At 59.0% G+C, this 27,456-nt stretch overlaps 1 protein-coding gene across 2 annotated transcripts; it reads right to left on the reverse strand.

The window, feature by feature from the left end:
• Positions 1 to 292: 292 nt before the first annotated feature.
• PDE2A (phosphodiesterase 2A) lies at positions 293 to 23,455 on the reverse strand. Of its 2 annotated transcripts, none has more exons than XM_050977898.1 (30): positions 23,306 to 23,455; positions 12,417 to 12,506; positions 11,746 to 11,834; positions 11,202 to 11,311; positions 10,604 to 10,659; positions 10,469 to 10,528; positions 10,211 to 10,370; positions 10,071 to 10,123; positions 9,499 to 9,573; positions 9,348 to 9,389; positions 9,194 to 9,262; positions 8,949 to 9,079; positions 8,710 to 8,821; positions 8,586 to 8,625; positions 8,082 to 8,145; positions 7,912 to 7,990; positions 7,651 to 7,828; positions 6,642 to 6,754; positions 6,304 to 6,381; positions 5,986 to 6,108; positions 5,703 to 5,773; positions 5,214 to 5,336; positions 5,023 to 5,110; positions 4,866 to 4,913; positions 4,684 to 4,758; positions 4,428 to 4,527; positions 4,086 to 4,198; positions 3,789 to 3,827; positions 3,536 to 3,642; positions 293 to 3,328 (listed from the first exon to the last, which is right to left on the reverse strand). In XM_050977898.1, exons 1-30 carry the CDS (start codon positions 23,396 to 23,398, stop codon positions 3,103 to 3,105), a joined length of 2,805 nt encoding a protein of 934 aa, XP_050833855.1. In that variant the 5' UTR covers positions 23,399 to 23,455; the 3' UTR covers positions 293 to 3,102. The 2 variants fall into 2 exon arrangements, with proteins under 2 accessions (XP_050833855.1, XP_009093737.2); XM_009095489.4 differs by lacking the exon at positions 23,306 to 23,455 and adding an exon at positions 22,471 to 22,552.
• Positions 23,456 to 27,456: the final 4,001 nt, after the last annotated feature.

The raw sequence follows: 27,456 nt of genomic DNA on the forward strand, positions 1-27,456 counted from the left end.
AGGTGGAGATGAAAAGAGCATCCCAGGGGATTGGAGCATCCTGGGGTTCTGGAACATTTCAGGAGGGAACAGGGCACAGGAAGGGACGAGAGCAGCTGGAGCACTCAGAGGGGATCAGTGAATCCTGGGGCATTGGAGCATTCCATGAGAGTGGAACACCCAAGGAGGGGCTGGATCTTGCTGGGGAGTCAGAGCTACACAGCCCAAGCTGGATTCTCCCCCTGAAGGTGATTTTGGTCTTCATAAGTTTTAATTAGAGCTCCCCAGACCCCAACAACGCCACCCACCAACCTTTCACGGGAAGGTTGACATATGAAATTTATTTAGGAAAACCAAAACCCACCAAAAAAAGAGAAATAATAATAAAGAAGGAGCAGGAGGAGAAGAAACAGTAGGGGGAGGAGGAGGAAGAGGAGAAGAAGGAGGAAGAAGAAAAGGAGGAGAATAAGAAAAGGAGGAGGAGAGGAAGAAAGAGAAGTAATCTCCTCCTTAGGCTCCATTGGAGTCCAGAACAACCAGTGCTGCAAGACAGAAGGACAGAAAAGCTGGAGGAGGTTTGCATACCCACACACGCCTGTGCACACTCATGGGTGAGCTGGGCTGGCTGTGAGCTGCACTCCTCAGTATCCAGAGGGGTATATACAGGGCCAGGAGCTGGGAAAGCATTGACTACCTACACACACCAGCAGCAGGGGCTGAAAAAGTGGGATACAGCTGGGAAAAGGGCATCCCTGCGTGCCCCCACCACAGTGTGGTACCGGGATGCAGAACCCAAGTGCAGGACACCCCCACATCTATTGGATGGAGAGATCTGTGCATTGTCAGGCATCCCTGGGTCGGCACTGGGGTGCAGGGACTGTCTTTGAACAGTTGTACCTACTGGCACCTTGGTGCCAGGACTGTGCCAACGTCACGACAGGGATGGAGCTGCTGTCCTCCTCTTGCAGCTTGGGGGTTTGCTGCCTTCTGGGACCATCCCCACCCCCTATGGCAGTGAGGGGAGTGGGGGGGAGGGCTTAAGGGGGTCTTGGAGGCAAAGCCATGGGCCAGCAGACAGACTCAGTCACCAGGTGGGTCCCACCAGGGTTCGGGCAAAGCATCTCACTAAAGGCATCTCCGAGTAGGTAAGGCAAAAGGAATTCAGGTCACTTCAGCCACGTGGAGCAGCTCAGCGTTGAGGTCTCCCACTGCTCCTGCAGACACAAGCTCCAGGTATCCCGAGAACACAGGCAAGTCATTGCTTACAGACAAGCCAAGGAGAGAAGCAGCCACCGTGCAGCCCAAATCCAGGAGGGACCTGCTATGGCACCACTGGGGATGGTGCAGCAAATGGCCCCACGTGCACTCTTGATCCCAACACAACCAACACCAATGCCAGCAGTGCCAGAATTTCACCATGCAGCTCCCATCACCTTTCCCTGGTGTGGTGGTGGACTCATCCAGCCCCCACAAGCTGGATGATGCAGCCTGAGGGCTCAGTGCACCCTAATCCCTCAATGCTGAGCACACCCACTCAGCCCCAGCCCCCTCTTCAGCTCTGCCCCAGAGGGCAAGCTGCTCCCTGCAGTTCCCCTGCTCATGAGTGTTTCAAGTGGCTTTGGCTGGGGTGATAGAGCCCAGGATCACATACAGCTGGTCGGACCCTGAGGCTGGTGGAGCCCCTGGGACTGAGAGGGTCCATATGGGTTGGGTTGTGGGACTGGAGAGACCACAGGAAGGGCAGCAGGGTCCATGCACAGTGGTCTGTAGGACACAGAGGAGAACGCTGGGGTCCATGCACGGTGGTCTGCAGGACCAGAAAAACCACAGGAGATTGGTGGGGTGCATGCATGGCAGTCAGGACAAGGAGGGAGTCATGGGAAAACACCAGGGTCCATGCATGACCAGATAAACCATGGTAGACCAACAGCATCCATGCATGGTGCCACGTAGGACTGGAGGGACCACAGGAAAATAGCAGGGTCAATGCATGGTGGTCTGCAGGACCAGAGGGACCACAGGAGACCATTGAGGTTCATGTCCAGTGGTCTGCAAGACCAGAAGGATCCCAAAATGTCGGCAGGATCCGTGCACGGAGGTTGGTATGGCAGGAGTTGTGAAGCCACTGTGAGCTAGGGATGCTCACAACATGGTCACCAAGCAGAGAAGCTGCTTGCAGTGAGGCTCCTGGGTGGACACCTCAGAGGAACACCTATGTTCCTCTACCTATGGCAAGGACATGTATGGGACCAGAAGGTGAAGGTGATGTATGGGACCAGATGGACCCCCTGTGGAGCACAGCCTCCCTCCCCTGTGCATGCAAACCAGCAGCAGGACCCCCAGCCTTGGCAAGTGTGTAGCCCTTGTAGGGGATGTGGTTGTGTGGTTGCATGGGACTGGGCTGTGTGAGAGATTTGAGCCCTTCCATGGGTGAGTGGGTTCAGGGATCCTAGATGGGTGGGGCTTTTAGCCAAAGGATGCTCAGCAGCTGCTAGGGAGAGGCTGCAGCTTGTTCTCTAGTGTGGATCCCAGCAGGAGATGCAGGCACATCCTGTGGCCATCCCACTCTGGTGTCTCTTCCCTCCTCCAGCTGGAGCCAACCTTCTTCCATGGACCTGATCTATGGTCCATGGCAACACCCCCCATACGCTCTACAGCCACCCCAGAGTTCTCCCACTGCCATCCTTGCCATCCTGCCCCACACCATCCCCCTCTGTCCTGCTAATCCCTGCACACCCATGTCATGGTGACCGAGCCCTCTATGGGTGCTTCCACCAAGGACATCGTTCTTATTGTCACCCCATGGGGACAGGATCTGCAGTCTTAAGGCAGCTTAAAGCACATCCATCCCCCAGCCCCACTGTGTCCCTTGGTGCTCCCAGCCACCAAGGCAGTGTCCCATGGACTACCGGGTGGATGGGACACCTGAACACCTGCCCCGGAGGGAGGAAATAGTCACTCAGTGGTGGGGAAGGACCAGTGGCGGCTGCTGGCAGCACACAGTCCTTGCCGTGGTAGTCCAGATTCACTGATACCCCCCCAAACCTCCTCCCCATAAGCTGGGGGATGAGGCTTGGGGATGCTCCCAGCCCAGCCATGGCTGTGGCCCCCCCTTCGCCTTCTTCACTCGGCCCCAGCCTCGGGGGGCTGCCCCACCTCAGGTTCCAGGCAGCCATTGAGCTGGGGGTCAGGGGCCTGTGGGTCATATTCCTCATCCAGAAAGTCCAGGGAGTTGTTACTGGGCAACCCCCGGATGGTGAATTTGTGGGAGACCTTGGTCCACTGCTCCCGGTTGCTGGCCACCCGCTCGTAGAGCTCCGCTGCCTTGGGGAAGAGATCCTGCAGCAATCTGGGGAGTGGGTGATGCATTCCATCAGCACAGGGCTGCACCCCTCACTTCAATGCAACCCCCTTGGTTAAGTGCAACACTCATCCCCACTGCTTGGAACACCCCCCAGCATCTGCAAGACTTGCCACACACAGCACCCGATCCCACCCTGAAGGAGGTGGGGTGGCAGGGGGTCCTCCCCATCCCAGCACCAGCACTGGGGCTCACTTGTAGATGGGCATGGCAATGTGCTCCATGAAGCTGATCTGCAGCTCAGGGATGTAGGCTTTCTCCCGGTCCATCATCTCCAGCGGGCTGTTCCCCATGGCTTTCTCCTGCATGGGTGGTGAGGAGGGTCAGTGCCGGTGGTGCTTTCCCCCCATTCCCAGGCAAGACCTCTCTGCCCACTGCCCACACCTCCCATCTCACTGGTGCTTTCTAGGAGCATTGGCCAAGCCCAGCCCTGCCAGCTGGTACCTACCAGGTCACCCTGGGAGAAGAACTCCTTGTAGATCAGCTCCTGCAAGAGACAGGTGTCAGCACAGGGGGTGCAGCCTGGGATGGTCCCCCATCCCCACTGCCCTCCAGACCCCTCCCAACAGCTCTGAATCAAGCAGGGATATGGTCTGGCTTAGAGGGACTGGGTTCTGCGTGGTCCAGGGTCCTGCATGGAGGAACCCACCCCACAAGGGGCAGGTGTGTGCCTGGGGACATGCAGGTGGCCTAGGTGGGTTCTGAGGTGGCATTCAGGGGTTTGGCTCCATGGTGTGGCACTCACTGCAATCTTCCTGGTGGTCTTCCAGCCCTTGGTCTGGTCAGACAGGTCACAGGAGGTCATGAGCAGGCAGAGCAGCAGGCTGCGGTGCTGCTTGTTCTTGGGGTCATATCCCACTGTGGGCACAGTGTGGGGCAGGGCTTGGGATGGGGGGCTCAGGACAGAGCTCCATAGCCCCCACCATGCCACACGTGAGCACTTTGGGGACAGCCAGAACCTTCTGTGTCATGTCCCAGCCCTTATCATCCCTGACATAAGAACCTCCTGTGCCACCTCCCAGCCTTGGTGGAATGAGTTCCTACCACCCCTCAAATCCCAATGCCAATCTCCCTCGAGGATCTTCACCTTCTGCCATTTTCTGGAGATCCTTGAAGATGCGGAGGTGGTGGGCCAGGTCAGTGGCCAGGATGATGTCCCGCATCAAGTCCAGCATGCGCTGGTAGTCCTGTGGGCAAGGCAGCTGCCATGAGCAGCTCTGTGCCCCTGCCAGCTCCCACATCCCCGAGGATCCAGGGATGGGGAGCAGGAGGTCTGGAGAGGATGCAGGGGCTCAGCATGGGCAGAGGGTGGCAGGAGAGAGGTGTTTAGGTGGGGGACTCACCTTTCTGGAGAAGTGGTCAAAGATGTTGCAGCCTTGGCTGTTGAGGATAGCAATGGCTTGGGCAAAGTGATGCCTCTGTGGGAGAAGCCAGGACCGTGAAAGCAGGCAGGGAGCACGCGAGGATGCTGCCACGCAGCCAGAACCCAGGAGAGATGGACAATGAGAGATTTGGGGGATCTCACCTCCATGACAGAACCCTCTGAACTGTAGAGCGCAGCCAGGACCGATTTCTGCAAGGTAGAGCAGCCAGAATGATGGAACTATGGGGGTGAAGACCCCCACAGCTGTCCCCATACCTCTCTTTCCCCCTCACCCATCCCAGCTCTGGGCTCGGCTCACCGAGGCCACCTGGAAGGAGTTATTTGTTCCTCTGTGGTCCAGGTCGTGGCACATGCAGGAAATGAAGAGGGCAAAGATCTCGATGTCTCTGGGGAGGGGGAGGAAGGAAACTGAGGCAGGCAGGAGAGCAGGAAGCACCCCAGCCAGGCCAGGGGTTGGAGAACAGGGGCAGGGATAGCACCTGGCCTTACTCCAGGTAGTTAACGAGTTCCAGGTTCTTGTAGAGCAGGTAGCAGAAGTGGGAGACGGAGAAGGCGTGCATCCAGTTGTGGTAGGGAGGGTCACGGTACCCCTTCTTCACCATCAGGCAGAACCTTGACAAGGGCAGAGCCATGCAGGGTGGGTCTCACCCCACAGGGACCTCCACCTTGCCAGGTGTCAACCAGGCAGGCACGGGCATGGGGATGGGGATGAGGAAGGGTTGGGGATGGGTGATGGGAGGGGGATGGGGACAGGAAAGGCAGACAGTTATCTGCATGGACACAGGCATAGGGATAGGGATGAGGATACGGACAGGAGACAGAGAAGGTGGACAGTGATGAGGATGTGGATGGGGACAGGGACAGGGTGTGGACAGGGATGGGGAAAGAGACGGAAGGGATGAGGTAGGTGGATGGTGATGTGGATGGGGATGGAAATGAGGGTGGAGACAGGGAAAGTGGACAGGGATAGGGACTCACCTGGTGAGTGTCTGACGGTCCATCTTGTAGTTGTTGATGAAATTCATGTCTTGCAGCATGCTTAGGATGGCCTGGCAGAGGGGATAGGATGGGTGGCAAGGAATGAGAATGCCCAGCAAGGTCCCCTGCGAGCCACCCCTGCCCCTGCTCATCAGAAAGATGCTCAAGGGTGCAACCACATCCCTTCACCCCAACACCCCAGCACCCCAGGGTTGGTATATATGACCTGACCAAGGCCAGGCAGGGCATAATGGCAGTTGAGAGCTGTCCCCATGGTCCTCACCATGGAGGTGTCGTCCTCAGGCAGTGAGCGTGGTGTGTAGGTGAAGCTGGCAAAGTTGGGGTCAATGGTGGACACAGGCTGGATGCCCTCGCTCAGCAGTTTGGTGTACTCATCATCAGACACCTGCAGGAGCCATAGCCAGTGACCCACAGTGTGGTCAGGTCACCAGGTGTCCCAAAGGCCACATGAACCACAGTGAGAGCTGAGCCCTGGGGTATCACCACCACCCAGCTGTGTGACCACCTTGGGATAAAGTGTGGGGGCACCATGCTGGCAGCAGGGGTCCCCATCCCTGTCCCTGTCCTCATGGTACCTCACCTTCATGTGGTACATCATCATCTCATTGGCCAGGTGGCTTCGGTACTGTGCCTCATTCACCTTCTTGTACAGCAGGGACTGTGGGGCAGGATCAGGGGATGGGAGTGCTGGGGGTGGGCAGACACCTCCAGCACCCCCCAGCCCACCCTGGCACCACAGCACATCTTTCTGCCCATGAATTCCCTTCCCATCCCGTGGCCACCACAACTTGTCCCCAAGGAATGGCGACCACACACACACACACAAATCCCCCCATCCCCGTCCCTCTGTGCTGTGGCAGAGCTGGGAGCCCATGTTGTGTGTGACCCCCTCCAAGTGGAGGACCCCCCAGCACATACATGGGCGATGCTGATGCCGCAGTAGATGGAGAAGGCAGTGGCCAGGTCCTCGTCGAACTTGCTGAACCAAGGGCCATTGATCTTGTTGACCAGCTCTGCCACCCCAATGACTTCTGGAGCAGAGGGGGGACAGCAGGGGTATCAGGCCCTTGTGCTGGGAACAGGGTCATGTCTGTATGCTGGGGACAGCACCGTGTCCGTGGGCTTAGGGCAGGGTTGTGCCCAAGTAGCAAGGACAGTGCTGTGCCTGTGGGCTGGGGACAGCATGACACCCACATTCTGGGGACAGTGCGGTGCCCAGGGGCTGGGACAGGCTCATGGCCAGGGACAGTACTGTGCTCATGTGTTGGGGGACAGGATCATGCCCACATGCAAGGTACGTGATCATGCCCATGTGCTCAAGGACAGTGCTGTGCCCATGGGCTGGGACAGAATCATGGCCATGGGCTGGGGGACAGTGCAGAGTGTCTGTAGGGGGACAGGATCATGTTCAGAGACCACGCTGAGCCCATGGACTAGGACAAGATCACATCCATATGCTGGGGTCAGTGCTGTGTTTGTCTGCAGGGGACAGGATCACACCCAGGAACTGTGCCCTTATGCCAGAAGACAGCACTGAACCCAAGGGTTCGGACAGGAGCATGCCCATATTCATGGGACAGAATGCTGCTCTGATGCTGGGGACAGGACTGTGACTATGGGGCTGGTACAGGGTCACGCCCATATGCTGGGGCAGTGCTGTACGTACGGGCTGGGAACAGAATGGAGCCCATGGGCTGGGGACAGAATGGTGTTCACATGCTGGGGACAGTGCTGAGCCAGGATTGTGCCCCTGTGCTTGAACAGGATTCATGCCCACAGGCTGGGGATGATGCTGTGCCCGTGCCTGCATGCTGGGGACAGTGTCATGTCCACGTGATGGGTGACCAAACCACCATGTGTTGACTAAGACACCTGCTGGGTCAGACCTGTGCCCCCTCTTCCCAGTGCACCCCCATCCCTCCCTCACCCTGGCTCTCATTCTTGATGGGGAAGCAAAGGATGTTGCGGGTGCGGAAGCCGGTGCTGTCATCCACCCCACGGTAGAAAAGCGGGTGTGAGTAGGCGTCCTTGATGTTCAGGATCTTGCCAGTGGTGGCCACGTGCCCAGCAATGCCCTGGTCTGCTGGGATGCGAATCTCGTAGCTCTGTGGGCAGGGCAAGGGCATCACCAGCAAGGCCTGTGGGGAGGGACACAAGCCCAGGCCCCCCAGATCCATCTTGTGCTCACCTCGTCATCCACCACTCCACCATCGAACACCTTGGCCACCAGCTCGTGACTGAGCCGGTCCAGCAGGAACACGGAGCATCTGCAAGACACACCGCTGCCATGCTCACCCACAAGGGAGCTCAGTGTCCCCCTGTGTCCCCTCACCCGCGTGCCCCACCACCACCACTCACATCTCAGCATTGCTGAGGTTCCGGGCCTCCGTAATGATCTCCTGCAGCAGGACAGAGACATCATCTGCAGGGGTAGCAGTGAAGGGTCAGGGACCCCCAGCCAGGCAGCACTGCCCCTCATTCCCCACTCATGCAATGAAAGCGGGGAGGGTTTAGTTTAGCCCAGGGTCCCAGTGAGAAGTTTGGGGGGCACAGAGGGACAGGGGCTGTGCGGGGCATGTGCACGTGTGAGCAGCACATGCGTGTGTGCAGCAGTGCAGCTGCACACGTGCACACATGTTTCTAAGAGCTCTGTGGTCATGCATGCACGCAGCCATGCAGCATCAGTGTGTGCCATGTTCTGTGCCAGCTCATATCACCCTTCTGTTACCATTCCCCAACAAGGGGACAAGGTTCTGCCTGGCTGGGGACAGAGACCCCATTGCTACCACCCTCCAGGGCTGGGCAGTGATCATCTGTTCCCCATTCCACTCCCTCACCATGGGTGCTCTCCAATGCACCTACCCAAGTGGGTGAAGAGGTTCTTGGCCACCTGCAGCAGGGCCTGAGGGGACAGAGAGAATGCCATTAGTGACCAGTGCAAGATGGGGCACACACACGCACATGGCACTGCCCTGCACATGCTCACCTGGCACTCACACTTGAGCTTCTGCTCCTTCTGGAAGGCCAGGGTGCTCGTGAGCACCGTGGAGGTGTAGCAGAAGCAGTGCTGGATCTTGTGCTCGTCCGTGTCTGTGTAGCTGGCGGGGGCACACCTCAGTTGTCCATCCCCATTTGTCCCCCCCCCCTCCATGGCGACAATGCTCCAGCACCCCAAAAGTGAGGGCGTGCAGCCCCACAGAGAGTCCCAGCCAAAACGCTGCTCACCTCTCCCCACTCAGTTTGTTGAAGGCACAGGCCAGTGCCACCACCTGGGAGGTGGCCCTGCTAATGACAGGGACACAAAGCATGGAAGTGACCTCGCAGCCTAGCATGCTGCTCAGCTGCTTGTGCTCCTCCTGCAGAGAGAGGCAAGATGGGGCTGGAACCCCCGGCCCACTCCAGGAAACCCCATGGGACACTGGGGTGACACCCATGTCCCCAGGTGTGGAAGGCACACAGCTGGTACCCACCTCACTGATGTCCTTCAAGGTGATGGGCTTCTTATCCTCCACCACCTGCCCCAGGCGCCCAAAGGTGAGCTGTGGGGAAAGGGAATATGTTGGCACACGGCACCCATTGCCCACCCCCTGACCTCCCAACCCCTCACCCCCTCCCCTTGCTCACTGAAAAGCTGATCTCCTCCTCCAGGACACGGTCCCCCACCACCTGGAAAAGATGGGAAGGAGGGGGTGCCCATGAGGAAGACGCCATGTCAGCGGGTGTCCTGTAGTCCTCTGTGGGGGTCAGGCTGGGGGGCTGGCCCAGTGGCACCTACCTGGCAGAAGAGCTGGTGGTTGTCCTCAGAGACGAGCAGGAGGCAGCAGCACAGAGACTGGGTCTCCTGCTTCAGCTGGGGAGTAAAGGGAGGGTCAGCACCCCAGCCTGCCCCAAGCACTCTCCCCAGGCAGAATCCAGCCCCTCCTCTGCCTCCCTGTGCCCAAGGCACCCACACATGCCACAGAGAACTAGGTGCCCCTCCCCAGAACCCCCTCCCCGTGACACAGCAGGTTCACTCTGGAGCCTACTGATGGCAAGGGGAAGGCTGTTCTCTCTGGACACTACTGAGGGTCATACTGAGGTGCAGAAGAATGGAGAGCAGTAGAGGAGAAAAATCTGGACATTCTCTCAAGGAGTTTTTGGCGTGAGAGTGGCACTGTGAACTCTGGAGACTATTGATGGTTATTACAAGGCTGCTCACTCTGGTCACTACTGATGACTCCACAGCTGGTGCTTGAGGCTTTTCTTGGCTTTGGGGAATTTTCTTGTTTTGAAATAAAACAGGGCTCCCTGGTGTGTCCTGGGGCTGGGGGCAGATGGGGACAGGGGGCTGGAGGAGCAGCTACTCACGTAGTTGATGACCTTGAGCTGCAGCGAGGCGGCATCCAGGTCATACAGCTCACCTGTAAGAGGGTCACAGTGCTGTGAGGGGCTGAGCATGGCTTCACCCTGTCCACACACCCCACCCTTCCCAGTGTCCCCCCACGTACCACAGAGCTGTAGGATCTTGCAGTCCAGGTCACTATAGCTGCTGTCAGGTGCCTTCTCAGGCTTGGCCAGAGAGGTCTGGGAGGAGCTGGTGGAGAGGCTGACCTGGGGCCAGGGCTGCAACTTCTGCAGGGCTTGCAGGCGCCGGAATGCCACCAGGGCCTGCAAGGTTGGGCAGAAGGGACAAGGAACAGCAGGGATGGGGGAAAGAGTGGCAGGTCCCTGGGTGGCAGGTCCACAGTGGAGGAGGAGTCACTCACATGTCTCTCTAGCGCACGCAGGTTCTGCTCGTCTGAGTCACTCAGCTGGCCACAGTGTACCTGGAGCAGGAGTGGTGTCAGGACCCTCATGTCCAGGCCCTGTCCCCAGAGCCCTGCCCATGTTCCTGCACTCACCAGGATGACACAAACCACAGCCCCACTGTTCTTGTCCACCAGCGGGATGATGAGCACTGCAAGCAAGAGAGGGTCAGTCCCAGGTGGGCTCCAGGGACAGCCCGGAGCTGTGGAACTCAGCTCTTGGGGTGCATGACCCCATTGCATCCTGATGTGTCATGACCCACCCAGCTAGCCAGCCAGTCAGCCAGCCATCTATCCATCTTCCCATCCATCCATTATCCATCTGCCCACCTCTCTGCTTCCTTGTCCCTGAGAACACCCCTCAGTCCCAGTGCCCAACTGTCCCTCATGCCTCCATCCTGTTTCTACCCACCTGTCTATGCATCCATCACTCACCCACGCACTGCTGTCTCAGCTACTGCCTCTGACCACCCATGGACTGACCATCCATCCATCCATCCATCCATCCATCCATCCATCCATCCATCCATCCATCCATCCATCCATCCATCCATCCATCCATCCATCCATTCATCCATCCATCCACTCACATCTCAACCTCCCTCCCTGTCCCTCCATCTGCCTACCCACCACCCAGCCCTACGCCCACACCCCCATACATGTGCACCAAGAGCAGCCTTCCCACAGCTCCCACCTTGTGTGCCAGGGGCCAGGGGCGCTGCCAGGGGTCCCAGGTGCCGGCCAGGGAGCTCGGAGGGGAGCAGCCCCCCACATTCCAGCCGCTTCTGCTTCTGCACAGCATCTCTGTGGGGACAGGGATACTTTGAGCACCCCCTGGGAAGGTAAACCCCCAGAAAGGGGCAACTCCCTGGGCAGAGACACCCATGGGATAGAGACAGGCTCAAGGACTGTGCAACACGTGCGTATGTGTGTCCCTGCACGCATGCACAGCCCCTGGACACCAACGTGAGTCTTCTGAACACACACAGCCCCTGTGCCAACATGTGTGTCCCTGTACATACACATAGCCCCTGTGCACGTGTGCATGTCCAGGATGAAGAGGATGGGAAGGGAAAGCGGATGGCCACAAGTATGGAGATGGAACGAGGATGGAGATGGGGACAGGGATGGAAACCCTCCTGCCTTCCATACACACACACACACCTGTTCATGCATTCCAGCTGAGCCACATCTGTGTACCCATCCATGCCCAGGGCTGGGCAGGCAGCCAAGCTCACCTGAGCTTCCCGTTGGGCGGCAGCTCGTGGGGGGGATCATCGCAGAGCAGCCGTGCGTCCCCATCCAGCAGGTAGATGTAGACATGCTCCTGGGGGAGAGGGGCAGCACACACGTGTGTGCAAACACACGAGCACAGCCACATGTGGGCACAAGCACGTGTACACAGCTGCAGTTTGTGTGCAGAATGCGTGCACATGCACACATTCACAAATCCAGCCCTGCCCACGCACAGAGCCGTGCTCAGGTGTGCACAGGTACCTGTGCACGTGTGCCCCATTCACACCCACCCATGGCTGGGGGGCCCCATGGCATGGCACTGGCACAGTGCCCAGCCACCACCAGCATTAGGGTCACCAGGATCATGGCCACCAGCACTTCCAGGGTCACCAGCACCCTGGGGCCACCATCAGCACTGGGGCCACCATCAGCACCCTGGTGGTGACAGGTGGCCCAGATAGGGGGAGAATTCTGCAGAATTCTGGAGATAAAGAGACACCACCCCAGGCTGAACCCCAGCATCAACCAGCAGATAATCCACTCTCTGCTCCCTCCGGGTCTTCCCCCAGTCCAGGGAGTCTCAGCAACCCCATAATCCCCACCCACCCGAGGAGGATGCTCTGCTTCACATTCCTCCCAGCCCCCAGGGGATGCAGATGCACCCCCCACCTACCACGGCGGGCAGCAGGGTGACAAGGGCATGGCGGAGGGCATCGCGCAGGGTGGTGGCATCAAGCGCAGCACCCAGGCTCAGCAGAGCATCCTGCAGAGACAAGAGCAGAGCAGGGGGTCACTGGGGGTTGATTCCATGAAGAAGGGCACTGCAGCACCCTCTCTGACCCCTGCTGTGGCACAGGTCCTTCTGCTCCCAGACCCCTTGCAGCAGCCTCCAGTCTGCTTGGTGCCTTTTTTGGAGCCAAACCCTCCTGTGTTGGTCAATGTCCATCATGTGGGGAGGTGGGAGGTCCTCAAAAAGGGAGAAGAGGCTTTGGCACTGAGCCACACTGCCCTCAGTGCTAGCCATGCCATAAAGCACCAGTGAGAAGAGAAATGAGGCAAGGAGATGGATTAAGGCCCATCTGGGGATTACATCCCCATGGAGGGCAGAGGTGTTAGGATGGACACATGGAAAAGCTGGGGGGCACAGAGGGCTCTGTGGTGCGACCCTCCCAGCTCTGCTCCTGCCTCTAGCCCTTGTCTGGGAGACTGGGATAAGGATGATGTTATGATGGAAATAGTAGATGCTCGGAATCAGACTTTGGATAATGGCGTTGGGATTTGCTCTTCCTCTGGTCCCAGCTTTGCCAGGTGGCTCCAGGCTCCGTTCCTGACAACCAGACCTGGGGACTGTCATGTCCCCCATGACCCATCCAGGACAGCAGCCCCTTGCAGGGCCATGCCACCCACCCACTCTGGGAGCATCCTTGGCCACGGGGCCAGATCCAAGTGGCACTGGGAGCGTAGCTGGTGGTGAGGGTGCTTCCAGCTGAAGACATGGGCACTGGATGTTATTCCAACAGGGCCGCATCTCCAGTCACTTACTCACACTGGAGACACATGCACTGTAGAATACAGCCAGGCCTCAGCCAGGTGACTGTCCTGCCATCCCTCTGTCCCACCGGATCCTCCACAGTGGCCCCCGTGAGGCAGGGGAAGATGGGGCAGAGCCTGAGTGGGTCCCTGGGGTCTGCTTGGGGCATCAAATGCCAGTGGCATTCTTTGTGTGGGGAGAGACAGGTGGCAGCTGGACACAGTGGTGGCTTTATTAGGGCTAGGAATACAGGTCCATCCCTGAAAGAGTGAGGAGAAAGCTGCAGGAGCTAAAAGAAGATGTTCCCAAGACAAGGAGACAGCAGCAGGTGCTGGCAGGAGGTTTTGCAGCCTAGCAAGAAGGTAGAGAGAGTGAGGGTGGGCTAGGAAGGACATCACACTCATTCCACTTATCCCACTCATCCTGCTAAACTGCTTCTCCCACTCATTCTGCTCATTTCACCCAGCCTATTCACTATATTGATCCAGTTCATCCAACTCATCCCATTTGATGGCTCATCCCACTCAACTGCTTGTCCCACTTGTCCTGCCCATCCCACTCATCCCACTCATCCCACTCATCCCACTCAATGGCTTGTTCCTTTCATCCAGCTCAATCCACTCATCCCACTCAATGGCTCATCCCATTCAATGGCTCCTCCCACTCCTTCCACTTGCCCCACTCATCCTGCATATCCTACTTGCTCATCCCACTAATTCCATTTGTCCCACTCATCCCGCTCCCAGTCCACATCCTCCAGCCCAGAGCAGAGGTTTACCCAACACCCTCGCCCCCGTCCATCAGCCAGAGGGTGCTGCAGACCCACTCTGGGGGCTCTGACAGGACAGAGCCTGGGCCAGAGCCAGCACAGCCAGAGCCACCACCACAGCCACATCCCAGTTATTGCCTTAAACAGCCTTTCCCTTTGCTGAGGAGCCCCCTGTGAGCTACTCCCAGCAATCCACACCATCCAGGCACTACTCCAGTTTGGGTGGGGGCTCCTTTGGATCCATGACTACTCCACAAGTGTCAGGGTCTTTGGATGAGGCTGCATTGCCACACACATCCCCAGCACCAGTGGAGAGACGGAACCATCAGCCAGCCCATGCCTGTCACCAGGAATGTCACTAGGACCCACCAAGCCGGGCTCACACAGCCCTCTACCTGCACCCAGTGGGGACCAGAGCTCTCCCAGGGAGAACTCCCAGCACCTGCTCTGCATCCCAGCTTCCATGGAGGGCAGAGGGATGGTAACACTTCCCAAGTGGGCACAGGGGGTTAATTAACTTAAATTAAATTAAGCATAGAGGGATTGCAATTCATAGCTGCTGGGACAGAGTCCAACACCCTCATCCCGGGTGCTGCACACCCAGCAGATCTGGAGGGAAATGCTGTCTGGAAATGGGCATGGAGAGAGGGCTTTGGGAACAGATCCAAGGACAGGGTATGGGAATGGGACACGGCATGGCATCGCTGACAGCCCCAGGAGCTGAGGATGCTGCTCCTGCAGAGCAGGTGAACAGCACCCTGTCCCTGTCCTGTCCCCATGCTGCACACACGTGGCCCTGTGAAGCCCCCACCCAGGAACTGTTGTCACCTTATGTCTGGCCTGAGAGGACAAGGATACTGATGTCACCCTGCCAGACTCCTTGAGCTGACAGGGCGACCCATGGGACCTCAGTGCTGGCAGGAATTTTGGTATCCCATGGTGGCTGCAACACCAGAGCCATATCTGCCTCAGTATTCCCACTGGGGCCAGCAGAAGATTAATGACACCATTCATCTCCTTGGAGTAAGGATTTGTCTCTGCTCCAACATGGACCCCCCCATTCTAGCAAAGCCAAATCCTGCCACAGGCCAACATCCAGAGCACTGCCTGCTTTCTCCCTCATGGAGAGCCCTTTTCCTCCCCTGCTGTTTTTACCCCTCTTTTTCCCTTTGGATAGATGCAGAAGCATCCTGTCCCCATGCATCCTGTCCCCCCCAGCACAGGCTCCCAAGCTCCCATCCCAGGCTTCCAGAGATCCTGCTGGGATTTAAAAACAGCTTTTTTTTTATCAAAGGGAATTCACCAGCAGTGAAAAAATTACTTTTTTCAAGATCAGCAACGTCTGTCCCCTGACCCCCACCCCCACCAGCTGTGGAAGCTTGGTTTGTTCTCCCTGCCCACCCCCAGCTTCTCTGGATGTTTATGAAATAGAGAAATCCCATCCTGGCCGGCTTCCTCTCCAGAAAGGTTCATTTCACACCTGCCATGTGGAGGGTGAGGGCCTGGAAGAGGAGGACACTGATGTCACAGTCTCAGGTCTCTGAGCTTGCACCCCTTCTCCTGGCCTTGCTCCTGGGGGATGAATGGAGGCCCCCCCCAAGGGGTGAGGAGGAGCCCCCTGGCAGCAGGCAGAGGCTGGATCCAGGCAGTGAGGCACCCACTGGGACGTTCAGCCCTCCTGAGGGTACCTGGACCTTGGGGTGTCTCTCTGAGGGGGGACACACCTGAGCCCTCGGTGAGTGGAGTTTACATGAAGCAGAGCTCAGAACAGGGACCTGCCACCCGCTGGATTCCTCTTTAACCATGGGAAAACGGGCCCAGAGAGCCAGGCAGCAATTCCAGGTTCCTGGAAGCATCCTGCTCCCAGAGGAGTGCTGAGCAGGGCTGCAGCACCCCCACCCTGCCTTGCAAGGGGGTGCTGGGCTGGGGAGGCCCCAGATGGATCCTGCCATCGCTGCCAGAGCACCCATGGGTGCTGATTCTACAGGGGGATGCTGGCAGCAGCCCAGGCTTCAGTGGCAGACTCCTGCCACAACCCTCCCCGAAGAACCTCGAGGAAATGAATCATCTCCCTGCCAAGCCTCCAGCCCAGCTTTGCTGTAAAAATTCCAAGTAAATGATCTGCCAGAGGTGACCGCTTGTGCTTGAGGCATCCATGGCACAGTGAGCCCTTGGAGCTCACTCGTCTCCTGCCCTCCAATGGGACCTTATCCATCTGTGAATGCAAGGAAAATGAGCCCAATTAATTTTGGCAGTGGATTAGTCTATTAGCCCCTGCCTGAGCAATGACCTTTGGGATGGAGCTGGACATCGCTCTGTCTGGACAACTTCACCCCCAATTGTGGGCCCCAAATCAAATTAGAGCTTCCAAGATGCTGAGAGGGCAGCACATCCCAGTACCCAGATCCCATGCAGATGCTTCTCAATGGATTTTACAGGTTCAGGTTGCAAAGGGATTGGGATGCTTGGGAGTGCAGAACACAGCAAGGAGGGGTCTGCGGCACAGCAAAGGACCCCCCTGCTGCCTGTCTCACCAGCCCCAATGTCTCTCACAGAGGGTTTGCAGGCTTCAAGGACAGAGGAGCTGCTCCCCAGGGAATTCCCTCCCAAGCAGAGCCCTGGATGAGGAGGGTGACCATGTGGTCACCTCGTTGCAAGGCTGAGAGCCAGTGCTGGGGTCTTAGGGCTCCCTTCCACTGCAGTCTCTTCAGACAGGATGCATTTTTAGCTACCAGCTTCTGGATCTTGTTACATTTGACAGGTGAAAAGCAAAATCCCGTTTGGATTCCTGGGAGGCAGCCTACCTCCACCTGCAGAGCCCCTCACCACTCCTTGTGTCCCACCCACAGGGTGCCTGGGGACCTGTCCCTGTCCAAGGGCTCCCTACCCACCACAGCCCTGCAGGCAGAGACACACAGCTTCTCTCTGCCTTTTCCCAGCCCTTTCCCCTTTCCAGGGAAAGCGATGGGGAAACATTTTCCCCTCCTGCCTCCCCTTCAAGGAGGAAGATGCTGCTCCAGGACCCCCTTTTGCCCCCACCCATCACACCCAGAGTCGTTTCCAAGTGCATGGGGACAGATGTCCCTGCCTTTGTCACCTCTCCAATGCATGGCTGCAGAGTGACAGCACCACGGGGAGCAGCTGATCCCCCTGGGCCTCCAAGCTGAGCCACAGCTGCCAGCAAACACCCAGCCTGCGCCCGCGCCGCCCTGCCCAAGCATTTGCCGAACAATCTGGCGGCATTAAAAATATCCCAAAATATCCCTGAGCCATGATTCATCCTCCTCTCCCACCTCCAGCAATGCTGAGCCGCCCCAGCTCCCTCCAGTCCTGGGGGGCTGCTTTCCCCTGGCTGCTGAGCCCCGTGCTCTGGCCGTGGTGGTTAAATATAGCCCAGCTCTGCTGGCAACGCCGGGCTAACAACCAGGGCAGGGCCAGGCAGGAGAGCACAGCTCTGACTCTGGGGACGGATGGGGAAGCAGCTAAGGAGCAGGGAAGCAGCTCCTGGAGGCAGCAGGTTGCCACTTTGCTGTCACCAGCTGTACTGTGGGCAGAGTGGCACTGCTCAAACCCTGTCACCCTGTCCCTGTTCCCCACACTGCTCCTTCCCCTGGGGAAATAGAGGCAGCATCCCTGTTCCCACACCTCCAGGAGCATCCCTGTTACCCTTCAGCTCTGCAACAGGCTGTTACACTGCTGACACCCTGTCACCCTGTCTCTGTCACCCCCCACACTTCTCCAGGCTCCTTCCCTCTGCCCCACAGTCACAATTCCCCAGGAAATCCTCTCTGTAGGGGTGAGAAAACAGTAGCATCCCTAGTGCCCCAAAACAGCACCCCTGATAACCCTCCAGCAGTGTCCCTGGAGCAAGGTCCAGGGCAACAGAGGGTGGAGGGATGGATGGAAGGTAGAGCTGGCAGCTCTGCCCAACTCGAGTTGGGAAGCCATCCATCCATTTCCTCCCAGCACCGCTCTTAGTCCCAAATCACATTGCTTTAATCTAATCAGGCAGCAACAACCTGCAACACGGTAGCTCCTTAATTACCTCATCTTTTCCAGGGGGATAATGAGGGCAAACAGGAAGGAAACACTTCTGGGATATCTCTTGTCTCCTCATGCTCATTTGCCTGGGGTCCTGTTGCAAGGTATGGATGGGAAGCAAGGGCTGAGGTGCAGGACCCTGTCATGGAGCTACCCTGGCACCCAGTGATCCAGGCTGAGGCTTCCAAGGGCTGGAGGATGCAAATCTGTGGAATCAGCCATCCCAGAAACTCACACAAGTAGCCCTGCATGCCTGTGCCTACCTCAGTTTCCCTCTCTGTGGAGGCTTCCTACCCCAGTTTCCCCACCTGCAAAGGGTCATGGCCATGCAAGACCTGCTTTGATTGGCACTAGAGTTTGGTTCGGGTGGAATGAGCCGTGCTCAGCCTAGTGTCTCCCTGGAGCTCAGTGCATCCCTTACCCCATCCTCTTCCTCCTCACCCATCCATCAGCCTGGCTGGAGCCTGGCATGCTCACACTGCACAGGACATTTGCACAGACCATTTGCACAGGGAGTTTCTCCAGCCTGGAACCTGAGAGATGCCTCTCCCTGAGGACCCCGCACATTCTAAGTGGGAAGTTTGCTAAACCAAGCAAATTTCCTAACCTCTGGCAGCTCACAAGCCCTTGGGGTGCTGCTAGCCTGTGCCCCCACATCCTGGCCTGGCCTCCCGGGGCCAAGAGAACTGGGCTGGAGTCAAGGTTGCTTCCTGTTGATGTCCCTTTGTCGGGCGGGACAAATCGGGACAGCAGCCACACTCTCAAGGATTTCCGTCCCCAGAACATCGTGGCCTTCTTGGAACAGCAGGCTCGGCCACTAGCCTAATGATCTGTCACTAGTTTGTCACTAATTAGCTCACTATTCTAAGAAAGAAGGTGGTGAGGGCTGTCACTTGTCTCTAAGCCACATCAGAAGGGGGGAAGGGACCCCCCTCAGCCCCGTGTCACTTGTTCCTAACTCATGTCAGGGAGGGGCGTATGGACCCTCCTGCAGCAGCTGCAGGGAAGCTGCTCCATGGTTAGGAGAATCCCTGCTTTGCCTTCACCCCAAAGGACAGAGACATCCTGGCATCCAGCTGGCACCCAGCTTTGGGTGCTGGCAGTGGCACTGCTGGGAGAGAGGTGGCATGATGTGCATTCCTGGGACATGGCATTGCTGGAAAACTTCCCTGGCACACAGTCCCCTTCCCATCCACACTGGCTGGGTTTCCAGGACTTTCCTAGATGTTTTCTGGTGGATTAGCCATGCAGGGGTCTCCATGCCTGGCTCTGCTTGTGACCATCATGGCAAAGCTCTGGGGATGCAGCCGGAGAGGGCTCAGGGGACATCTAAGTCCCTTGGGAGGATAGGAATCAGTGGGGTAGGAAGGGGGATGCAGCCTTCCCACTTCCATCCCTGCAGCCCCTCCTGGCATGGCTGGTACTAATGGGATCTGCACAGTGATTAGGGACCTCATTTATCAGTCTCTGATGGGATCTGGGAAAATTGAATTCCTGGCCATCTGCAGCTGGGGAGGAATTCGATTTGGGCAGTGCTCCGGAGCAGGGTGTGGGGGGCTGGGGGCTGCCAGAGCTGCCCCCCCCAGGGGATTCCTCTCTGTCTGTACAGGGACTGCTCTTATTTTCCATGCCTGGGAGGGTTTGATGGTGGGATGCAGCCCTTAATTGCCATGAAGGGGTCTAGGAATTGGGGTGGTCTCACTGCTCAGATGGGGAAATTGAGGCATGGCCAGGAGACAACCAAAGCCCATCACATGGCAGAAAGGGTCACAGTGCTGCTGTTTAACGGGTCAGCACCCAGCCAGAGGTTTGGTCTCCAGCCCCCCCTTGTCTGGGGGGGGTTCCAAAGCTGTGGCCAGGGCATCCAAAGGTGCCAGACACCCTGCATTGGCCAGAGCCAGGCCAGGAGCAGTGATCTCTCCTGCACCAAGAAGAGGGAGACTCGGGAGCTAGCTCTGCTCCCTGCAATTTTCCAGCCCATGGCTCTCTTGGGCAGGTCCCCACCATCCTCTCCCCCACATCCATGGAGTGGCCAGGGTGGGTATGCAACAGGATTCAGCTGCAAAGGTCCCAGGCCAGTCCTCAAATCCATGGACTCAGCTCCCAGAGGATCACCCTCCAGAGCCAGGCTTGCAGGGGATCCCAGCCCACCACCTCCCTGCCAAATGTCACAGCTCGACTCCAAAAAGCCAAGGTCACCCACCGGGCCTATCCCATTGGGGGGAAGGGGGGGGGAGGAGAAGGCCACCATGTCATCCTGCAATAGGAGCATCCTGTCCCAGCTTCTCACTGCCCAGGAGGACTAATCCCCTCCAACTCCTTCTCCTTGGGGTGCAGCAGGAACATCCCCATCCCAGCTCCCCTCCCTGGGGTCCAGCAGGGCACTCCCACTCCAGACCTCCCTTCCCGGGTGATGTCACGAGGCATGGGAGCACCGGAACCCATATCCCAAACCCCACTGCCCCTCAAAAACCAGCAGCAGGGCACTGCAGTGCCAGCTCAGGCTGATTCCACACTGCAAGCAGTGGCTCCTTGATCCCTGACCTGTGGGGATCCCAGGCCTGGCTGGGAAACACCGGGCTGCACCCAGCCACACCACTTTGGGGATCTAGCTCTACCCCTGGCCCTGCTGAGAGTGGGAGGAAGCCAGCCCTGCTGCATGTCATGGAAAGAAGCCGCCACAGCCCTTTCCTCCCCTTTATTGCCCTGCTGATGTGTTTGTGTCTGCCAGAGGAAACGCAAGGACAAACGCCCGCGTACGCATGTCCCCTCACTGGCCTCAGCGGGCCCTCAGCTGGTCCCACACGGGGGGAAACTGAGGCAGGAGGAGCCCCGTGATGCTGGCTGAGCCCCCCAATCCCTGGCAGGTCAGTAAAGGTGCCTGAGTGTGGTCCCCCACAGCCCCTCCTGCTTCTCCAGGCTGTGAACATGTATCAATTACGGTTTGATGCATGATCCAGTCTGCAAGTAATTGCATTGCAGCTCGCGGCAGAGAGGGAGAGGAGGAACAGACATTCTCAGCCTCACCCCACTGCAGGGTGTTGGAGGGTAATGCCCCAAGCCCTACATACCCCCTGTATGCTCCCCAGGCTCGGGGATGGGAGTTCCAGATGCAGTCAGCACCCAGGACACCAATGGGGACAGGGATCCTGTGGTATTTTGTGGGGGATGAGCTGTTCCTCATCCACCCTGGGCTGGGATGTGCTGGAGGAGGGGCAGGATCCTTCCCCACCACTCATTCCTCATACATCCTGGGTCACACCCCACTGCCACTGTGTCCTCACACGCCAGAGATGCAGCTGGGGCTGCATCTCTGCCCCACCATGAGATCCACTCCTCCTCCTCCTCCTCGTTGCCACACCAGCACTGGTGGTCTGGGTTAAAACCAGCCTGCCCACCCCCCATATGGGTGCGTTTTGTCCCCCAGGCTGAGAGTTGTGGCTCCCTGACCCCCCACCCCCAGATCCCCTTGGGGGCTGTGTCCGGGGTTCAGAGCCTGCCCAGCTGCCAGCACCCTCCCGGGTCCGGCCCAGTTGGGTTCTGGAGGGCTGGGACCGACAGGGATCACGGGGACCCCCGTGTCACTGCGCTGGGCGGTGAGCAGTGTCACATCCCACCGCCGTGCTAAGCGACACTTCAGATGTCCTCAAGCCGCCACCTTCCCATCCGGAGGGGGGCGGGGGGGGGCTCATTTCCCCCTGCCCGGGGCACACCGGCCCTGCTCAGCTTCTTTCTCTCCGTCAGCAGCTTTCGGCAATTTCCCAGAGAGCGTTTCCTTCCCTTCGTTTCCCAGCTTGAATCTCCAGGTCCTCGCTCCCGTCTTGGACCTGCAGCCCCCGGGAGCCCCCCAAGCAGCTGTTCCCCAGGGGGACCGAGGCCACGGTTCTCACACCCAAAACCATCGGCACACAGGGCAGGGATCCATCCAGGCGAACAGAGAGGAAGAAACCCCCCCTCAAATTACCCCCTCCCCTCCCCAAATTTGGGTGTGCTCGAAGGCGCAGGAGCAGGAGGGACCAAGTGTTTTCCCACCCACACATTGGGACGCAGCCTCCATCTCCACAAAATGTGCAGCTGGTGTAAGGAGGGTGGGGGGCTCAGAGCTGGGTCCTGCTGGGGGTGCTGAAGGGGCTCCGTCCTTCCCGGCACACCCACCCCGAGCTCTGGCGGCAGGATGGAATTCGCAGCCAAGCTCTTGAGGCTCCCACTGCCAGTGGGGCAAGGGGACACGGGGAAGGGGGGACTCCAACCCCCCCAGAAAACCGAAACCCCCAGACACTCCCAAGCACATCGCACCCCAAACGCCCCAGGACAGGATGGACCCCCAGCCCGAGGCCACAGATCCCCCGGGACCCCCAGGGTGTCCCTTTCCCCAGGGTCGCTCACAGTGTCCTGGAGAGTCCCCATGGCGCGGCCCGGCTCCTGGCGCGGCTGCCGGAGGGCGTGAGGGTCCCCCCGGGACCGAGCCGGCCCCCCCTCCCTGCCAGTCCAGCCCATTTCCTCCCGGGATCCCGCCGGGATCCGCACCCCCCTGCCCGCTGCCTCCTCCCTGCGTGTCCTCGAACCTCGGATGCGGTCGGGGAGGGGGGGGAAGGGACGACGACACAAAACGGCACCGTCGCTCCCGCCTCGGGAGCCCCATCTGTGCCTCAGGTTCCCTGTCAAGCTCTCCCCGAAGGGTTCAGTGCCCCCCACCGAAAAGGGTGCAAACGCGCTCGGGAAAGCCCCCTCCGCCCTTGGGAAGAGATGGGGGGTCCGAGCACGGCGAATCGGGAGCCCCGACTCCCAACCCCGCCCCACAGCATAAACACGGGGATCCCCCCCGCCTCCGGGACCCAGTGGGAAGGGAGGCCGTGGGAATGGGGGTCCCGGGTGGGAGAGGAGGTGAGTCGCGTGTCGTGTTTTGGGAGGGCAGGACGGCTGAGGGTCCCGGGTGGGAGGAGAGGTGTTTGGGGTGGGGGTCCCCAGTAACAAGGCAGATGAATCGGGTGTCCCAGGTGTCGGGGGACGTGGGTGGGGGTCCCGGGTAGGAGCGGGGGCGAATCTGAGTGCCCGGGTGGGACGGGGAGTGGGGAGGGGGTGGGTTGAGGGTCCCAGGTGGAAGGGGTGATAGTTGGGATGGGGGTCCCGAATGGGAGGGGATACGGCTGGGGATGGAAATACGGGTTGAGAAGAGGAGGGTCCCGAGTGGGAGGGAGGTGCGAGGTCCCGACGTCCCTACCTGTAGCGCCTCGGGGCCGGGAGCGGCGTCCCCCGCCCGCAGGAACCCGCGGCTGAAAAAGCGAAGGAGCGCGATGAGGAGCCGTGGCACCATCCCGGCACCATCCCGGCACCATCCCGGTCCCGCGCACCCCCGCACCGCCCGCGGGCTGCGGGCACGCCCCCGCCACGACACGCCCCGTCACGATACGTCCGATCGCGACACGCCCCGCACCTGCTCTGCGGGGCAGCGGCTCCGCGGGGCTCTGAGAAGCGAGGATGGGTGGGGGCTGTGGGGTGGTCAGGGGATCGGACATCACTCTCCAACCTGGGGTGGGGGTCCCCGGTGTGGGGCGGGGGTAGAGAGATGGTCCTGATGCGGGAATTGGGTCGGGATGTCACTCCCCGGTATTGGGAGGGGGTCAGGAGTGGGAGTCCCAGTGTGGGGTGGTGAAGGGGGAAACAGGAGTGGGGTGGGGGCGCCCATGTGGGGAAAGGATCGGGGCATGGCTCCCAGTTTGGGTAGCTCCTCTCTGGACGCGGGGCGGGCAGTGCTTTCCTTGTGGGGCAGGTGCCGTCATGGTTCTGGTAGCAGGGAGGGCAACAACCTCCCTCCGTGTTAAACCCTCTCCTCTTGGGCATCGGGCCAGGAGTTTCCCCCTTGCCCCTTCTCCCTTCTGGGGCATGTTTCACCTCTCAATAAAGCGATCCCTGCCCCGCTAAATGCTGCGCCTCACGTTTGGGTTGGGTCTTCCCCTCATTCTCCCTGACGGAGGGGCCGAAATCTCATCCCATCCCTCGCCCTGGGGTAACTCTGATGCAGGGCTCAGTAGGGAAAGTCTTCCCTTCCCCCACCCTATAGAATACTGCAGGGGGTCCTACCCAGCGTCCCTCTCTTGGATAGGGAGGGACCCTCCTCTTGGGGACCCCTTATAGGGTCTGTTCGCCCCCACCCTCCTATGTTCGCCCCCTTAATCCTCCATTGCCTTCAGTGAGGAGTGACACCTCCTCCCCTCCCCCGGCTCCCCGCCCCGAGATAAGTACAAGGATTTCGGGATGCTGCCCCTACCCCAATTGCCCCAGGGAATCGGCACGGAGGGTGGACATGCTCAAGCCGTCACACGATGGCCACATGCCACACGGGGAGAGGGATATCGGCAGCGCGACAATCTCCATCCCTCCTGCCCCCCCCCTCCCTTCCCTCCTCCTTCTCCTTCTCCTCCTCCACCTCCTCCTCCTCCTCCTTCTCTGGGCAGAAGAGAAAGTTCTCGTCTGGGCGAGGATGGCCTGCTCTTCCTCCGTATCCCGGGACTCCCGTGTCCCCAGTCACACCCGTGTCCCTGCACCCCTGTATCCTTGCCCCTCAGTGTCCCTGTGTCCCTGCAGTCCTGTGTCCCCCTCCCTACCCAGGCACTCCTGTGTTCCTGCACCTCTGTGTCCCTGTCCCCAGGATGCTCCTCAGGGACAGGGTGCTCTGAGGCTCGGCTGGGGGTTTGCAAAGGACTCCTCGCACGGTCTCTCAACCCTCGCTAGGACGGTGGTGCCAAGGAAATGCCACCTCGAGGCAGGGACCAAGCAGAGCAGGGTTAGGGACACCCTGCATGCTGCCACGCTCCATCTCGCTCCCTGCTCCCCGAACTCCGGGATACGCCGAGCCGGGGAGCCCGAAGGAGGCTCAGGGTGGCCCGTGGAGCCGCGGGGCCATCTAGCGGCCAGAGCCACCCGGAGCTCCCGGCCGATCCCGGACACTGCCGCAGAACCCCGGTCCTGCCCTACGGGTGACACGGGGCCACGGGCGTCTCTCGCCGGGGGTGGCACAGGATCATGGATACCCCTCAGGGCAGCGTCTCACAGCGCCCGTCTTTCCGACTAGGACACCACCAGAGCCGCCAGATCCCCAAGATCCGGCTGTGGAATCCCCTGCCCTGGGGTCACCCCACTGCAGGTACCAACTGTCACCCCAGCCTGGACTGGTCCTACTGGCACGGATGTGGGTCCGGGGATCCATGAATAAAGCAGGTGGGAATAGCAGGTTCCCTTTGGGGCCAACAGTGGGAACACCCCAAGGAGCCGGGTGCTGGCAGGATCCATGTCCTGCCACCTGGCACAACCCTGTCACCAGAACCACCCAGGGAGCTGCCCCCAGCCAGCACAGCTGCCCAGGGAGCACAGAGGCATTGCTGGCACAAGGACACAGCACGGAGCTGTCCCTCGTGCTCGCCCAGAGGTGCCTGGGGACAGGGGGTGGGACACAGGGGGGCAGGGACACAGGAGCTGCAGGGACTTGTGCTGCAGCACCACCGTTGCATCCATGCATCATTGCTCATCTCCCAGTCAGTCCCGGGGTAATTACGAGCCGATCCCTGGCTTTTCTGTGTGCCCCAGGAATTCCTTGGATGGGAACATCACAGCAGTCAGATGGACACACAGCCTCAGAACCCAGCCCTGGAGCTGTTGGGAATATCTGTAGGTGCTGAGGAGAGGCAGCAATGTGGGCTTCCCACATTTCCATCCACCCTGTAGTTTTCCCTTGTTCCTGGCCTGGAGTGGATCAATCAAGTGCTGTGTCTCCTGTCTCTTGCTGGGAACTTGGGGAGCAGCCACGCCGCATCCCATCTGGAGGGTGTCTGATGGCATCAATGGGAATAAAGTTCACACAGGCAAGTAAATATTAACCTTTAGTCTATGGCAATGGAATATTCCATACCAAAGACACTCACATAAACCCCACTCCAGCTTTTCTCTGGGAGGTGCTGGCAGCAAATGGTATCAAACTCCCAAAGTTGAAGATTTTAGGGAGTTAAGACACCAAGATAAGCCTCCACACCCTGCGTAACCCTGAAATCCCATTTCTCCCCATCTGTGCAGCATCTGTGGTCATACTGGATATACTGGGAGCACTGGGATGGGAGAGGAGGGCAGGAGGGCACATGGCTGGCTGTTCCCAGCTGGGCCAGGATTGCTGTGAGCCCTGTAGGATCAGCAGTGCTCCACAAAACTGTGGCACCAGTACAGACCCAGGGCCAGATGCTGGCTCTGGGGAGGCACAGCACTGTGCTGCCTTCTGGAGCATCCCTGTCCTCTGGGGAAGGAGGGGACACAGTGGCCAGTGCAGGTGGCACATGGGGATGGGGTCCTGCCCACAGAACAGAGATGACTGTCACTCAGCTGATCCTGGGGGACACAGCCACGAAGGGAGCTGCTGGATCTGTGAATGAATTGGGGTGGTTTTTAGTCTGGAGCTGCTGGTATGAGGTACACTGGCAGCTCTAAACCCCACCAGAAATCAATCCATCTGCTCTCCTGCTCTGCACTAATCCCCACAATGGCACCCAATCAATATCCCATTTACTGCTCTGTGGTTTCCCCATGTCCCACTCAGTGCCTGGGACGCAGCTGCAGTGCCCCAGTGGGGCAGGGAATATGGCAGGGCAGGGAATGCTGTGGGACAGGGAATGCTGTGGGACAGGGAATGCTGTGGCATCCCTTGCCCGAGCAATGCCAGGCACAGGCTGGGGGTGCTAGGAGGCTCCTTGGCATGAGGTGGGTTCACTGCATGGACCTGCTGGGAGCAGCAGGAAAGTTGGGAATGTGTGGACACAAGGAAGAGCTAAGTGATCTCAGGCTGGGCAGGGATGGGGGTGTCCTGGCACCAGCCCCCCAGTGGGGATGCTCCCAAAGGTGCCAGCTGCAGAGACCTGGTTGCATCAGGTCTGGGGCTTGGGCTGTCATTGGATTCAAAGTGGGATAACAAAGGGATGAGGAAGTCCTGAGCACTTCAACATCTTTATAAATTGCTTGGACACAGGACTGGAAGTTCAGAGTAAGCAAGTTCACTGACAATAAAAAACTGGGAGGGGCTGCCGACAAATTGGAGAGTTGGACAATTGCTGAGTGTGTGAGGTTCAACAAGGATTCTGCATCTGGGATGGGGCAACCCCGATGTAGGTACAGCCTGGGAAATGGTCTGCTGGAAAGCAGCGTCGTGGAAAGGGACCTTTCCATGACAACAGCAAGTTGAACATGAGTCACATGAGTCACACCCATGTCCTGGGGGGCATCAGGCCCAGAATGACCAGCTGAGCAAGGGAGGGAATTGTCCTGCTCTGCTCTGCTCTGCACTGGGGCAGCCTCACCTCGAGTGCTGGGGGCAGTTTTGGGCATCACAAAGTA

The sequence above is a fragment of the Serinus canaria genome, chromosome 1, assembly GCF_022539315.1.
Source record: "Serinus canaria isolate serCan28SL12 chromosome 1, serCan2020, whole genome shotgun sequence".
Taxonomy (NCBI): Eukaryota; Metazoa; Chordata; class Aves; order Passeriformes; family Fringillidae; genus Serinus; species Serinus canaria.